The sequence below is a fragment of the Genypterus blacodes genome, unplaced genomic scaffold (assembly GCF_046128005.1).
Source record: "Genypterus blacodes isolate CSIRO-AG114 ecotype Tasmania unplaced genomic scaffold, CSIRO-AGI_Gbla_v1 ptg000003l_1, whole genome shotgun sequence".
In the NCBI taxonomy this organism is placed as follows: domain Eukaryota; kingdom Metazoa; phylum Chordata; class Actinopteri; order Ophidiiformes; family Ophidiidae; genus Genypterus; species Genypterus blacodes.
In genome coordinates this window covers 7860058-7876178 of record NW_027466817.1, presented here as the reverse complement: position 1 = coordinate 7876178, position 16121 = coordinate 7860058, and the positions used below count along the sequence as shown (strand labels likewise).

The 16121-nt window shown below is 41.7% G+C and overlaps 1 protein-coding gene across 2 annotated transcripts in view; it reads left to right on the top strand.

Annotated features, from left to right (window-relative positions):
- The window catches only part of LOC142995333 (protocadherin Fat 3-like), a 62469-nt gene that overhangs the window by 34798 nt on the left and 11550 nt on the right, over positions 1 to 16121 (top strand). For both annotated transcript variants that reach the window (XM_076146346.1, XM_076146337.1), the window contains 8 exons: positions 1946 to 2143; positions 6812 to 7613; positions 8415 to 8549; positions 9065 to 9219; positions 9734 to 9976; positions 10492 to 10738; positions 11039 to 11192; positions 14939 to 15651. In XM_076146346.1, coding sequence (XP_076002461.1) covers positions 1946 to 2143; positions 6812 to 7613; positions 8415 to 8549; positions 9065 to 9219; positions 9734 to 9976; positions 10492 to 10738; positions 11039 to 11192; positions 14939 to 15651 — 2647 coding nt within the window. The remainder of the gene's footprint in view (positions 1 to 1945; positions 2144 to 6811; positions 7614 to 8414; positions 8550 to 9064; positions 9220 to 9733; positions 9977 to 10491; positions 10739 to 11038; positions 11193 to 14938; positions 15652 to 16121) is intronic.

Here is a 16121-nt window from a genome sequence, read left to right as displayed (position 1 = left end):
TAGAAAAAGCCTAAATGAGTGTGTTAACCTTTAATATGTTTACATAGTATGAAAACTTGTTGGTGATTGTTACAACCCCCCAATGGGTCTAGGAGGAAAGGGGGAGGCAACACGTATTTAATCTGTTTCAAGTAGAAAAGATTTGAGTTTAATGTATATTCACAATCACTTTAGTCAATCGAGACATCCATACAACTATGTCAAAATTAAGAAAGCCAATTTATCTTTGAGGGAGCTTCTGCCAAAAAAACAAACAAAACCACTGGCCCTATTTGAAGAAAAGAAGGTAGCTTCCTAACCAAACAAAAATACACTACTAAGGCTCCCTATCTCAAATATAAACAAGAGGAAAAAGGGAAGATACAATATGGCAGCTTACCCCTACAAAAGCTTTTCCTGAGCTCTACTATGATGAAGAGTGGAGACACTCTGTCAGGCATATGACACACAGCAACGGTCCACCTGGAGTGGCCGGGCAAGTACATAGAATGAGCCGTAGCTTCCTCAAGGCAAAGCAAAGCAATTTTATTTATATAGCACATTTCAGCAGCAAGGCAATTCAAAGTGCTTTACAATAAAATATGAAAAGCATCAGGAAAAGTAAAGGACAATTAAATACACCAAAAAAACTGTAATAATGTAAAGAAAATTATATGTAGTTTACCCCGTAATTGTTCTAACTGGGTAAAGGCTGAAACGTCCCTTAACCGGAAAACGCAGCTCCCACCATTCTTCAGTTTGATCCAGACTACCCCTGTAGTTTTTTCTCATGAAGATGCATGTTGGTGATAAATTGTCTTTCTCACCTTTAAGTTTACTCAGATTTTTACCCATGACTCGTAAGTTGTTTTGTTATACACCTAAGTCCCAGTTGCTTTATACAATAAAATAGGGTGCCTTCTCTTTCAAAGGATTTCTATTTTATTTCTGTTCGAGTAAGATGGGTGACCTTTTCTTTCAAAGGATTTCCATTTTATCCATTTTGAATAGGATGGGTGACCCTTTATTTCAAAGGATTTCCATTTTGTTTCTTATTTTGAATAAAATGAAAGCCTTCACTCACGAGACAAAGTGTCAGCCACCATATTTTCCAAAACGCTCTTATAACCGTTGATGTTATAGAATAGAATAGAATTGCTTTTATTGTCAACAACAATAAATAAACAACACACAGTTCCATTCATACATTAAAACATAGGTAGTCCCATTGCTCAAGATGTCCCATTATCGCAGTTGACTTTTGAGGTAGTAACTTGTCTAATGTTTGATTTTGTTGAGTTCACTTATTGCCCTTACAGACAGAACAGGGAATAACAAGGGTCGGATGCATCTTTCACGATGGTGTTGGCCCTGCGGAGACAACAAGTCTTAAATATGTCCTCCAGAGAGGGCACGGGAAGTCCAATTACTTTTCCTGCAGTTTTAACAGTCCTATTGAGTTTTTCGCGATCTGCCTCAGTGCAGTTTGCATACCAAGCTGTCAGACAATATGTTAGGACGCTTTCTATGACTGGGCCAATAGCACCCAGCTCATCGGTTATCAATGAAACAGTCTGTTATTCATTGTATTTATTATAATTTTGTCGATTATATGTGAATGTGTATCGTATTTTTTGTTGTATTTATTATTATTTATTGTGATGTTTTTGTATGATGAATAGCTCCACTTTATCAATATGCACTTGTTATCAGGGCAGGGTGTTTAATGTATTTATTCAACACAATGAAATAACTATTCAATAATAAACCAATGAATAACTGAGACAGTAACAGGAATGTATGGCTGAATCAGCAGATGAATTGTAGTGGTACTGAAATGCAGATTACAAATGATGAATGAACGATGATGAAATATGGCAGGGTGGTATATGAAACTATCAGGAGAACATGTGAATGTTACTCAAAATGTTGTTACATAATGTTAAATGTTAAATGTGTTCCACAGGAGAATAAGCCAGTTGGTACCACCATCCTACAGTTGTCAGTCATCGACCAAGACTCCTCCCACAATGGCGCACCTTTTGATTTCCACATCCTATCAGGAAATGAAGGCAGAGAGTTTGTGCTGAAGAAAGATGGGACACTGTTGGCCAATCATGTGTTCAGGAGGGACCTTGCAACTGAATATGTTATTCAGCTTCAGGTACTTTCTACATAATGCAGACCTACTGCATAATTCATCCATCACACTACATTCAACAACACTGTGAGATATTCAGCCCATCTGGCCTCTACAGTTCACCGGTAAGTGTGATACTCTTTCCGTCATGTGGGCATAGATCAGGTGCATTATCATTGCAGTCTCACAGGTATAAAATCAGCATGCAGACCTGCTGGTACACTGGTGCTGCTTCAGAACAGATAGAGCAGTGGTTCTCAAACTTTTTACATCAGGCACCACCTCAGAAAATATTTGGCTCTCCAAGTACCACCACTATGGCCGATGTTGAAATACAGTAGCGTAGGCCTACCCTATTCATTACATTACATTACATTACATTACAGTCATTTAGCAGACGCTTTTATCCAAAGCGACTTACAATAAGTGTGTTCAACAAAGGTAGATAAAAGAACTTCAGGTGCTATTCAGCTGCTATGCAAAATGCACACAGGAAGCAAACTTATTCCTCATAAGAATATTATATATTTTGACCTTTGTCAGTCAGAGTCACAGTGTACAGATTGGTACTGGAACTCTCTCATATGAACAACTCTCCTATATGGGGCAGTCCCTTTTTCACCCAGGGCATATTCAAACACACACACACACACATACACAGAAAAGAGAGAGAGCATGTGAGAACATTAATAACAAGTGCATTTTGTTCACAAACACACACAGACACACACAGCAAGTGAGAACATTAATTACAACTGCGTTTTATTCACACACACGCACACAGCCTGTGAGAACACAACAACTTTATTTCAGTCAAGAACACAAACAACTCTGTCTGACATAAACCAGTAAATTGGCCAAACCTGCAACATCAGCAGTCTCGTCAGTTGGATGGCATAATAGCGACTATTCTCAATGCATTCTAATGTTGAATCAGTGTCTTCCTAACGTTATCTGCCATGGCTCCTATTCTCAGCGACACTGTCATTTGAAAGTGCCACCAAGTTAAACTGTTTGGCGACCTTCTCGCCACACATAATGTGTACCATCTCTTTGGCTAATGGTAGACACAGCTGTTCACCAATTGTGTGCGGCTTACCAGCTTTCGCTATGCGGATGCTGGCACAATACAAAGCCTCCTGTGCTTTAACCACAGGTGTACGACAGAACTGCATTTGGACTGCCTCAGTTCGTCACATTTACGAACAAAAAATCCACTGCTTTGTCTTTCACCACTTTGTGTTTGGTTGTAAGATGCCGTTTGAGATGGGATGCTTTCATGGATTCATTGCTGAGAACATCACCACATACCACACACTGTGGCGTTGGCTCTTCTTCCGTCCCACTCCAGCTGAATCCAAGGTTGATGTAACTCCGGTCATATTTCTGTAATGTTTTTGCAGCCAGCTACCGGTGCTGTGGACACTTGACTCCCACCACTGATGTAGCTGCTAACGTTAGCACTCAGTTCACAGTCGTCCAGGATGCTTGAAAAATCCTCCACCTGATCCGCAGATTTTGTCCTTTTAGTTCTCCTCTGGAGCCATGACCTAAGTGTATTTGGACCGCTCATACTTTATTTTTTACTTTTCGGTAAGGTTAGGTGTGTGCCGTGTGCAAACATTTATGAAAGGCTTATTCTTAGTCGCATTTCAATTATCTCATGGTTCAGATATTTTAATTTGATTCCTCCGCGTACCACTACAGGGAGCACCAGTGGTATGCGTACCACAGTTTGAGAACCACTGAGATAGAGAATGGACTCTGCTTTCAGCCAAGCTGCCCATGTCACACTCACTGGCTGAAAATGTCTCACCAGGCTGGCCACTAGAGAGGGAGCATTTTCTCTCACCTCTGGAATAAGTTTCTGTGAAATAGAGTTTCTGTTTAAATGCTATAAACGCAATAATCTTTAGGTTAGCATGTCTCTGAAGTGTAAACTCAGAACCCTAAAACCATTGGGGTCAGTTTTAATTTTTGTTTATCAATAAAAGCAATTGACTGCCTTAGACCCAAAGCCTTAGCTTTCAGATTAAGGAGAAAAAAATTAGAGAATGACAGCTCCTTTGGCGCTATCCACTTCAGTCAGGAGCTGTACCTCTGTGTACCTGTCTGATATATGCTGGAGAACATGATTGCAGCCCATGTACACAGCTACACTGCCACTGCCAATAAATACATTTAACATTTATTTCATTCACCAGCTGTTGTGTGCATGTCATTACAGGCATGTGGCAAAACACGCATTCAATAAAGAAATAATTTGACATTGCTGATTTTTTTTTTCTTTTGGGCCTCCACTGACCTCACAACAAACCCCTGCACTTTCACTTTATTTTACTTACAGTATTCAATTTAGTTAATTTATCACAATAAACCCCTGCACCTTTTTGAACACTTTTTAACACTTTACTCAACAGTACTCATTTAGCTAATTTATTTCATTTAGTGCTTTTTTTTAATTTAATTCCCGTGCTGCTGTTCTTATATGTTGTTTTATTTGTTGTTTTATATTTTTTATTTTATTTTTATTTTTCCTTTATTTAACCAGGAAGTCCCATTGATATTCAGAATCTCTTTTTCAAGAGAGACCTGGCCAAGGTAGCAGCCAAACCACACAACAAATGCATACATAATAAACAACAAGTTACATTTTCATGACATAAGAAGTACAAAATGTTAAAAACACAATGAGCCTCTCAAGAAAAACAAGAACATGTCTCCATCACTACATTCTTTACAGTAGTTTTAAATTCATTTATGGACACGAGGGTTTCTAACTTTAGCGCTTTCTGTAGATTATTCCATCCCCAAGGTGCTGAATAGGAGAAAGCAGTTTTTCCCAATTCGGTTGCAACTCATGGCACATTAAAAAGCAACCACTTTGAGGAGCGCAGCTGATAGGTACCAGACCAAACAGAGAGGAGGTTACAGAGGTACACTGGAAGTTTGCCAAGTATAGCTTTATAGATAAAGATATACCAGTGCTGTTGTCTACGAATTTTAAGTGATGCAGATTAATAAGCTATATAGTTATCATATTTGCTATTCATGGATATCAATTTCATCACACCATTGGCTAAAATGTTTCCTTTGTACACTATTCTAACTTTTCATGTGGTTTGAGCCACCACTTTGCCAACAGGTTTGATGACAATTTGCGTCACCTTTAAGAGCATCTCTGACTTCTTAAGGCTAGTGCCTTACAACAGCAGCTCGCTGAAGCCTACTTTCGGATCTGACATCAGTTCCCCTTGACATGGATCTCTATAGTGATCAAATTAATGTGCTCTTCTTGAGGTGTGTACAGTCTGACTTTTGAGAGTCAAATGCTGCGGCAGTTGAGTGGTTTTTCTCAACTGCCACAAAATGTAAGTACTCTTTTAATCCGTGGTCTCCAACAGGTCGCTACGCGAGCTACCAGTAGTTCACCACCCATTTCTGAGTAGCTTGCGAAAGGTTCAAAGAATACGTACATTTGACAACACGTCACTTGATAAAGCTGTTGAAATTTCTATCCAATGAAATTCAGACACCCCGCCCCCTTTTGTCACAAAACGATTATAAGCTCATCAGCTGTCAGTCCAACAAATGACACTGCTGTCAAGTTTGCGGTCTTTGTCTCCCTATGCATTTTGTCCACATGTGTATCACATTGTGAGGTAGAGGGAGGGGTAAGGGATTTCCGCTGAGAAAGTAGGCGGCGTCTGTCAAGCAGAGATGTGAAACTGATCATTTCTTTTTCTGCAGCGTTTAGATGACATGAGTTGAGTGGAGTTCCGAAGGTGGCTGTATGAGAAGGTTGAAACTGCATCCCCAATATGGTGGATATTGAGTTAAAGTAACCAGACCAGTAATTGAGTAACCTAGGACTTAAGAAAAACATGTGCTGAGATTGCAGTGTGGGTTCAAACATCTATCACATTTGGATGGACCCTGTGTATGACCTTAAACTGGATATGTGCAAGATGAGCACAGGATGAGACAGTGTGTAGTTTGCATATGACTTCCTCCCTCAGTCCATCTGTATGCAAATCTCCCCCTCCCAGACATCCCTTATTTTACAGTTGGATTGGTCCCCTAGGTCCAGGATGCAGTGATAAATCTCAGAAATGGTCCCTCTTCGTGGTGTCCTGAATGAAAGCAGGTCTTCCCACATTAGTTGAGGAGGAGGTGAAGGGAAGTTTTTCAAATGATTAAGTGTCTGATTTGGCAGTAGTTGGATTTGCAGGTAATCTGTGTTGTGTTGCCTAGAAAAGCTTTTAAATCTACCATCCCAATACAGATCAAGGAAATGTTGAATTGATGTATTGTCTTCATTGTTGGCCTGGCTGGTTCACCATCAAATCCATCATACCTTCATTGGGAGGCAGCTCTGCTTTCCCTCAGTTTAAAGTTTTGTCAAGATCAAATGTGTGACACTTGATTGTTGTTTTTTGAGGACACAGATAAACATTTATATTTATTTGTATTTATGTAAGGTGAGGCTGCCTTTGTCCTTGTGATCAAGTTTCAAGTTTTTTTCAATTATAATGCAGTAATACAAATATTGTTTCTTTCGTCGCTTGTTGTTTTTCACCTCTTCTCTGTTTGTTACCCCTCCTCTCTTCCCTTCTTGTTTTCTCTCATCTCTCTTGTTTCCTCCCCTGCACTCTTCTGTTATTGTTTCATCTCTTTTCCTTGTCCTCCTAGGTGATGGACTCAGGTATGCCGCGTCTGTCCTCGGCCTCCATGTTGACAATCAGGGTGATTGAAGAGAGCCTTCACCGGCCAGTGGCATTACCACTAGAAGTTCACATCGTCACCATGGAGGATGAGTTTCCTGGTGGAGTGATTGGTCAGCTGCATGCCACTGACGCCGACCCCTATGATGCATTGACCTTTGGCCATGTCCCGCCTGCCCAACGCAGTCTCTTCAAGATCAGCCCTCGGGATGGCAAGATCATTGCCCTGGGTGGGCTGGATTCAGGCAAATACTCACTCAATGCCAGTGTTAGCGATGGCCGATTTGCTGTGCCTGTGCCAGTGAGCGTGCATGTAGAGCAGGCCACACCAGAGATGCTGGGTGAGGCAGTGACGGTGCGCTTTGAGAGCATTGCACCGCAAGACTTTGTGGCTTTGCACCTTAAAAGCATGCTGAAGGTTCTGCAGCAGGCTGCATCCTCACAACAGCAGGACATACTGCACATGCTCAGTCTGCAACCTGTTGGGGGGACGCAGCAACTGGATCTTCTTGTTGCAATGGAAACAGCAGGGGGTGGGTACTACAAGGCAGCCTACCTTACTCAGAAACTCAGTGCATCCCGAAGGCAGCTGGAGGAGGTTCTCAGAGTGTCAGCTATCTTAGATAAGAACTGCTCAGGTTTGGAGTGTCGTGGTGTTCAGTGTGAACAAAGCATCATCCTGGATTCCCACAATCTGGTGACGTACAGCACACCACGCATCAGCTTTGTTTCACCGCACTTCCACCGGACCTCGCGCTGCACGTGCGCTGGTGAGCAGAACCTTTTGTACTGCAGATGTCATTTTTGGCAACCGTGGAATATTTTGTGAGTCTGTGCTATTTAAATGAGTTTTAGAATTTCCACACGAATAAGAGCACATGGTTAAAATTAGCAAATAACAACTGAGAAGACTGCTAGTAAGCTGAAACAGATCATAAATACTAAATGTGTCATTATTTTATCCCAACCTTTCTCTAGCTCTTCATCCATAGGTAATGCACCATGTTTTTAACATGTTTTTAGTCCACAGATGATCTCACCCACTCAAACTATAGGGTGGCAATTGTTGGAAATCAGGATCTGCTATTGCAAAAGAAGAATAATGTTTTGGGGGATGTCCTCTGTAGTCCTTAGACAATCTAAATAAGCACATATTATGGCTCCACTGCAAGCGGTCTCCGATGTGCCAGGATGACAAGTCTCCAATACACATTCCAAAAAATCACTTTTCAGGCTCCCCCTAATGATGTGAAAATAACACTTTTTATTCCACCACTCCTCTGCAGACAAACATTAGCAAGTGAGTGGAGGAGCTCCCAACTCTCCTCCAACTGTTTCCTCCAGAGGAGCATCCATCTATGTATCTTTTCAGGGACAGTTTTAAAATCAGCAGTGCCAACATGGTGCACACAAGAATGTGGTTAATGAAAACAGTACTGCACAGTACAAATCACATCAACAAACACACAAACATATATGGAATTAAGCCAACTTTATATTAATCATTAGTTTATTAGATTAGCAATTCCTTGTTTGTCACGTGTTTCCTGTCTATCTCTGTGTCTTCACAGACACCAGCTGTGCTGTTCAGTCAGAACAGTGTGAAGACCAGACCTGCCCTGCAGACATGCAGTGTGTTTCAGTTGAGCTCACTAGAGGGAGCTACACATGCCAGTGTCCACCAGGCAAACTGGGGGAATGTGCAGGTCTGTTCTGTTATGTCTTTTTTTATTTAAGCCAGGGGTCTTCAACAGGGGGTCCCCCAGGGGGTCCGCGGAGGTACTGGAGGGGGGTAAAGCGGAAATTTCTATCCAACCAAATTCAGACATCCCGCCCCCTTTTGTCACAAAATGATTATAAACCAATCAGCTGTCAGTCCAACAAATGACACCGCTGTCATGTTCGGTTACGTGACACCATAACATACGGCTTGTGAGCGCACGCCAGATTTGAGGATGACCGTGGAAAATATCCCCGATAAAAAGGCAACAAATATACTATTTCCATAAGGAAGAGCAGAGCTATCGGATCCCCTCCTTCCTAAAAACCTAACCTAACCTAAGGACATTTTGCAGAATTACCTACGAATCAAAAGTTAGGGCTTGTCATAACAAACAACATCATGAGCTCATCTCTCATTTTCACTCAATTTAAATTTTGTGTGTGTGTGTGTGTGTGTGTGTGTGTGTGTGTGTGTGTGTGTGTGCATGTCTGTGTGCAGGACATTCTTCTCTGAGTTTCTCAGGTAACAGCTACATTAAGTACAGGCTGTCTAATGTGCTGGGAATGGAGCTGAAGCTTAGTCTGAGGATCAGAACGCTGCAGAGCAGAGGAATCATCATGTATATACACACAGAGCCCTGTGCTTTACTCAAGGTACACACACCCATGACTGCTGCTTTAGCCTTAGTTTTAAAGGTGAACCAGCAATGAACAACATATTGCTTCTGCACTGCTCTCATCTTGCATTGAAACATGATCTCGGTTTCTGAATAAAGACTTCCAGTGTTCAACATTCATCTGTGTGTTGCATAAAAAAAGCATTGTCATCATCTTGATTCTTCAGCTGGGATTGGTTCTAAGTAGACAAGTGGTGAGATGGTTTTTTTTGTCTCTGCTCCTTGAACCATTTTCTAAAATTTGCTATAGTAGTGGTAAACTCCATATTTTATTTGAAATCTAATGACGTGAATTATGACTCTATACACAAAATCCCATCAAGGACACAGTTATCTTTACAGGGGCTCTAAAACCGGCATTTCATTATGAAAGGTTGATATCAGTTAAAAAAATCAACTGCCTGCTTACATACTGTGGATATGAAACCACACAGTCAGCTTTGAACTCTGATTGTGTGTGTGTGTGTGTGTGTGTGTGTGTGTGAGTGCAGCTGGAAGACGGGAAGCTGTGGTTCCAACTTTCCTGTGGTCTTGGCCGTGGCAGTGATGTTAGTCCAGACATATTGGGCATCTCTGGGCATGGCATTAACGATGGCAGTTGGCACACTGTGACTGTGGAGTTCAACCGCAATTTCAGCAGCCTGGCGCTGGATGACAACTACGTGGAGCAACGCCGTGCACCAACGTTTATGCAGTCACTTGCTCCAGACCGAACCATCTACTTTGGTGCTCTGGTTGGTCTTCTCAAGTAGCTTCAGATGACAACACACTCACCGTCAAAAGGAGATCTGTGACTATCAGCACCTTTTTCTCACATCTCATGCTGCCCTCTAGGACCATAAGCAATTTCTAAATGCTTTATCAAAAAGTCAGAATGACATGTTGTGAGCAATACATCAAAACATACTTCAAGAAATATGACAGATTTTGCACCAGAACCTGTTATGCATAGGAGCTATGGCTGGTGAATTTCAGGTTAAAGCACATAACTGTATTTATATCTGATAATCAATACAAGTCAAAAAACATCAAGCACTGTTACAGTATGGATGATTGTAGTAAGGGTGGGAAACACATTGTGTCATTGTGGTTGTTTTTTTGTGTCTTCAATTCCAGTGAGAAATAGTCTTCATTAAAGTACATCTCGAGTAGATTTTGTCCACATCTGGAAGGAAAGTTTGTAAGATTATTTCATGTATTAATTTCTGGTCACCCTGCTCCCACTTAATTGCATAGTTTCTCTCCACAGGTGCAGCATCCAAACTCCCGGAGCCTCATGGACTCCCAGAAGGACCCGCAGGTGCTGGAGGGTTTCCAGGGCTGCCTGGACTCAGTCTTGCTCAATAACAATGAGCTGCCACTGCAGAACAAGCGTTCACGCTACGCTGAGGTGGTGGGACTGACTGAGCTAAAGCTGGGCTGCATCCTCTACCCTAATGCGTGCTTCCATCAGCCCTGCCGTAACGGGGCCACCTGTAGCAGCCTACCTTCTGGTGGTGAGTACGAGGAACTACAGCAAACACTGCCATTACTACAAGGAAACCTTTGGCCAGCAATAACAACCAGCAAATGTTTCCTGTTGTGTACTTTCCCTATACGCCAATGGAGAGTTGGTGCATGCTGCGCTGTCTGTACTCTGTTCTGACTCTGTGTCAAAATAGTGTCTAGTTTGTTGGCTGAGCATAAATTTGAAGCTGACTGATTTGCACTGACTAACCTGTCCAGTCACCCAGATCCTATGGATCATTTGTTCTGTTCTTGACAACCTAATCTACTACCTCTTATCTGACTGCCAGGTTTCTCTTGCAACTGTAACCCCCAATACACTGGTGGGCGTTGTGAGATGGAGATAACAGCATGTGTTCCCAACCCATGTCAAAACGGTGCCATCTGTAAGACTGTTGGTAACGCCTTCCTCTGCAGCTGCAGGAGAGGCTTCAAGGGCCTGATGTGAGTTCCTGTCTAAACAACATACTGTATATCTGCCACATCCACCACAGTACCTCATTGAAAATGTGATGTGAACAAGACACTCCATAATCCCTACAAACCTCTAAATGTCCTCCAATACTGCATAATGTATCATAGAAACACAAAAATAGACGTGCATTTACATTTACTCATTTAAAAGCACATTCTTTAAAAGCAGATGCATTTGTCCAAAGCGACGTACATACAAGGTTCAATACAACACAAGCAAAGATCAAGTCCGAAGAGAACAACAAGTTAAGGGAGTAAGTCCCAAGAAGCTAAGTTCTAGTTGAACAACAGCATGTAGTTGCTAAGAGGCAAAGTCTGTAGGAGGTATAGAGTTTTTCTAGTAGAATCTCCCGGCTCGGCAACGAGATATTGTTATTATTGTTGTTTAGTTTTCTAATTTTTCTGACTCCATAAGCTAAGTATATTTGTGGCTAGTGATAATTTTAGTCTCTGATTGGTTGATTCTGTGAATAGATGCGCCAATTCTTTTGTTTTAGGATGAGAAGTTCAGTTTCGGATCCTAATCTTCGCTTGGGAATTCGATATTACTTTACTGTTAGTTATTCATTCATTCTTACGCCGAAGCTGGATTGTTCGTTCAAACAGGGTGTTCCTGTATCGCTCAAAGATTTTTCGGATTAATATATACTGGGAGGCATAACACATTTGTCAGCTCAGAGGCCAGAGCTTTCGCTTGCTTTGTGCGTGTCTGACAAATCATACCCTTAGACTAACAAATTATTACTCATGCTAATTCCTTCCCCTATGTCCGCCCCGCCCAGTCAGCGATTTACCTCTGATCAGGTTCGCAACTGCTCAGATCTGCCGCACTGTGAGTCAAGCGGGCCGAAACAGCTGATCCCGTCTCGATACGCGGTAATATAGGACCCTTGATTGACTTGAATCAATCACATTACGAATCACCACGAGTATTTTAAAGTTAAACAATCCTCAATTTATTTAATATTTAGCATTTGAAAGTCTGATTAATCTAGCAATATTACTACTCCTAACAGCATAAACTATACATGAGCTTCTCAATAAAAGGTACACCAGGATCAAACATACCTTAGACCAGGGGTCTTCAACAGGGGGTCCGTACTGGAGGGGGGTCGTAGAATTTCTGGTTGAGTAGTTCAGTAATTTTGATTTACAATTTTTATTTTTTTAAACATTTTTTTCCCCACAAATGTTGATTCATAGAGTCAGTCCAACAAATGACACCGCTGTCATGTTCGGTTATCTGACACCATAACATACGGCTTGCGAGCGCACGCCGGATTTGAGGATGACCGTGGGAAATAAATAGCCCCGATAAAAAGGCAACAAATATACTATTTCCATAAGGAATTAAAAAAATTACTAATGTTGAATGACAAATGTGTGCGTGTCTCGTTTTCCGGTTGCTAGCAGGCCGTGATGTGTCGTTAGCGAAAAAATCGGCTCAAAGAACCGGCTGAAGGATGAGAGCAGGCTCCCGTCCGAGAGCCGTTTTTATTTTTTCTGCAACTTAAAACAAGTCAGAATGATAGGATGGTCTTCTCCGTGCCATGAACACGGGGAAGACTGAGCGTTTAAACTGATGTTGTGCCATTCGACCAATTCACATGAAAACAGACAAGGATCATAACATTAAGCAGTACAAATGTTATGGGAACTACAGGGAATTCCCTGAATTACAGGGAATGTGAAGGGAAATTGTGACAGTGATATGTAGACAGACAAATGTGAAATATGATAGGTATAGTATCAGTTAAATCAGTTATAACATTGTTTTGTTTTCTTTTAGATTAATATGATGTGAATTCATTCTACATTCGTTGCTGAATAGAAGTGCATTTTGATGCAAAATTTGAGTATTGGATATTGAAATTTTGTAAATGTCCACACAGAAGACGCTTATTCAGCTGCTTTGCGTCGAGAATTAGCCATGTAGATAAATGTTACTAATAATGTTAAACATGAGGAGCTCTCAGACACTTTTATTTTGTCAAAGTAGCTCTCAGAGGCAAAAAGGTTGGAGACCACTGTTTTAAATACACATTAACATAATCCACTATATTGTAAGGAACGGATGAATGGAGGCAGAAGATGTCATCTTTCATCCATTACCAATGTGTGTCATTTGATCTACTGTGCTGTCAAACAAATCTATGAAGCCATCAAAGCTGCAGCGTCACTTGGAGACAACCAACAGCCACTTAAAAGACAAACCTGTTGAATACTTCCAAACTAGTCTCAAATCCCTCCAAGGTCAACAGACGTTGATGAGAAAATCATGTTTATACATGGTACTAGACCCAGTTTGATATAAAACACAATTTTATACAATATATATAGTAGGGGGTCCCCGCCCCGTCTCCCCATCACTTTTGGGGTCCCTGGCCTGAAAAACGTTGAAGACCCCTGCCTTAGACTATGACACGTGTGGATCAGCTTACAGCCAAGCTTTGCACGTGGAGGATCTGATAAGCAGATGTGCCCCCCGTCTCTTGGTTGTGCCGGCTTATACACTCTCTTCAAGCAGGATATCAGGAATGTCTGCGCATCTTTGCAATTCATGTGGCCTTTGCCCTAGTTCCCAATCAGCCAGGTGTGTTTATTTTACTATTTGGCTATAGTGCCTTCAGTGTGTCATCCGGTGTTCTCGCAACATGTAAATGACACAACAACAGTGCAATTAATTCTCCTCCATTGAACTCCAATGATCTGATGAAAGCCCCCCTTGGTGAGGAGGAGTCAGATCTTCTACTTTATTGTTTTATTCCCAGACTTGTCGGGGCCAGTGCCCTGATTTGCTGTGAACTATGTTGACCCCCAGCTACTTCATTTCGTTCTTTATATATATTTATCTTACAGTGTGAAGGTGTTCACAAAAAAGTAGATTCTTGGGCCAACAGCGAGGGACATTCAACCACCTCGGGTCGCATAGGAGAAATGTCTAGATAGAGATTTAGGGACTCGTTGTGGTGGTGGCACCAGGCACCGACGCCGTTCGTTGGCTGAACAACCAACTAAATCATTACGTATGCTGAAAAAAGAGAAATGGTATATGCAGAGAAAAAGTAAGATTTTATAAAACTGTGAACACACACATTTGCACGCGATTTCAGCTATATTTATCATAACCAAAATGAAAAGGTATGCATGTCAAAAAAACTCATATCCCACCCACTATTTACTATAAACGGTCACTGCAAATTTATTGAAGCATATTGAAATGAGCCAGTCCTTCACTGTAATTAAGAATGGGGATGTCTGATCCCAAGACCAAAGGAAAACCAGGAAGAGGAAATTTTTTAAGTTTTTAAGTTTTAACTTAGCTCTCAGCATGCAGATAATTCAGAGTCTACAAGCACCTCTGCAGATAAACTGGACAGATACGGAGGTTACAAATTGGAACGTGACACGTTGTAGAACATCTTTTTTCACTCTGATCCAACTGCAACAGTAAAGTAGGACTGTTACACTCTTAAACCTTTACTAGCCATTCACATTGCTTTCAGTGAAAAAGTGAAAATGTTTAACTTCATCTGTTTTACTTCATCTTAACTTCAAGTATTGTCCAATTTTTAATCAAATGCTTATTCCTTATCCTTATGCTCGTTTGGCTGTGTTTATGCATTTCACCTTGAATTTCAGTCTTTTGTTGTCTTTTTTGAAATCCCCACTTTTTTATACATCTTACCTTTTTCCTTCATTCCTCCAATCTGCAGCTGTGAAGAAGATGTGAACGAATGTGAACGTAGCAACCCAGAAGGCGAATGTGAAAATGGTGGCATTTGTGTCAACACTCATGGATCCTTCTACTGTAACTGCACATTGGGCTTTGTGGGCCAACGTTGCAGTCTGCGGCCTGTAGTTGTACCTGACATGCAGGCAGGTCATGATGTGGTTGGCAAGGAAGAGCTGATTGGCATCACTGTAGTTCTGTTGGTCATCATTACCCTCATCATCCTCTTCATTGCTTTCCGTAAGAAGGTTTTCCAGAAAAACTACTCGCGGAACAACCTCTCTCTGATTCAGGACCCAGCAACTGCAGCCCTCCTTAACAAGACCAATGGTGTTCAATTTAAGACCCTACACTGCACGCCAGGAGACTCTCTGAACTTGTTCTCAGAGCCAGGGCTGGGGCCCACAGTGATGGGAGGAGGCGGAATAATGGGACCACCACAGGTCCCCATTAGGCCCATGGTGTACACGCCCTCTTTTCAAGGAGACCCACGGTGCTGCCTGGAGGGGAAGGCAGATGGGAAAAATGTGGAACACACTGAGATGAGCACCTTTCATTCAGAATCACCACGGATACTGGCAGGGACCACTAGGAAGGGGGTGGTGGTATGCAGTGTTGCCCCCAATCTACCACCTGGGTCGCCCTGCTATTCAGAATGTGACTCCATACACAAGAGCTCATGGGACCACGATGAGGGTAAGTTGGTCTCTGCATTACCTGTTATACGTAGGTTAAGATTGAGTTAATGCGAGGGTACAGAGTGTGAATGTGCGGCTTTTGGTGTTAACTGTGTTCATGCATTCCATGACAAAGATAACCAGTCAGTCAGAACATAAGATCAAAGCTGAACATCAGCTCCAAGAGAAATGTGGTCTCTTTAAAGCTCTGGAGCAGTCAACCCATCTATTTCAGTGGATTAAGTAGGCATGGAAATGAGAATTCTTATCATCAATATGATTTCAATATGCATGTCTGTTGGCATCCTCCCTGCTCCAAGTCAGAGGACAGCAGAATGTTAAGAAGAAATCATTGAATATAACTGATCCTTTAAGTATATAGGCTGAAAAAAATATCTGAGAGTGCCAACCTTACCCATTTTTGCACTGTAAAACCCAGTAGTGCCCAACCATAATGCATGAGTGAATTCAGGTAGGCAAGGTGCAGGA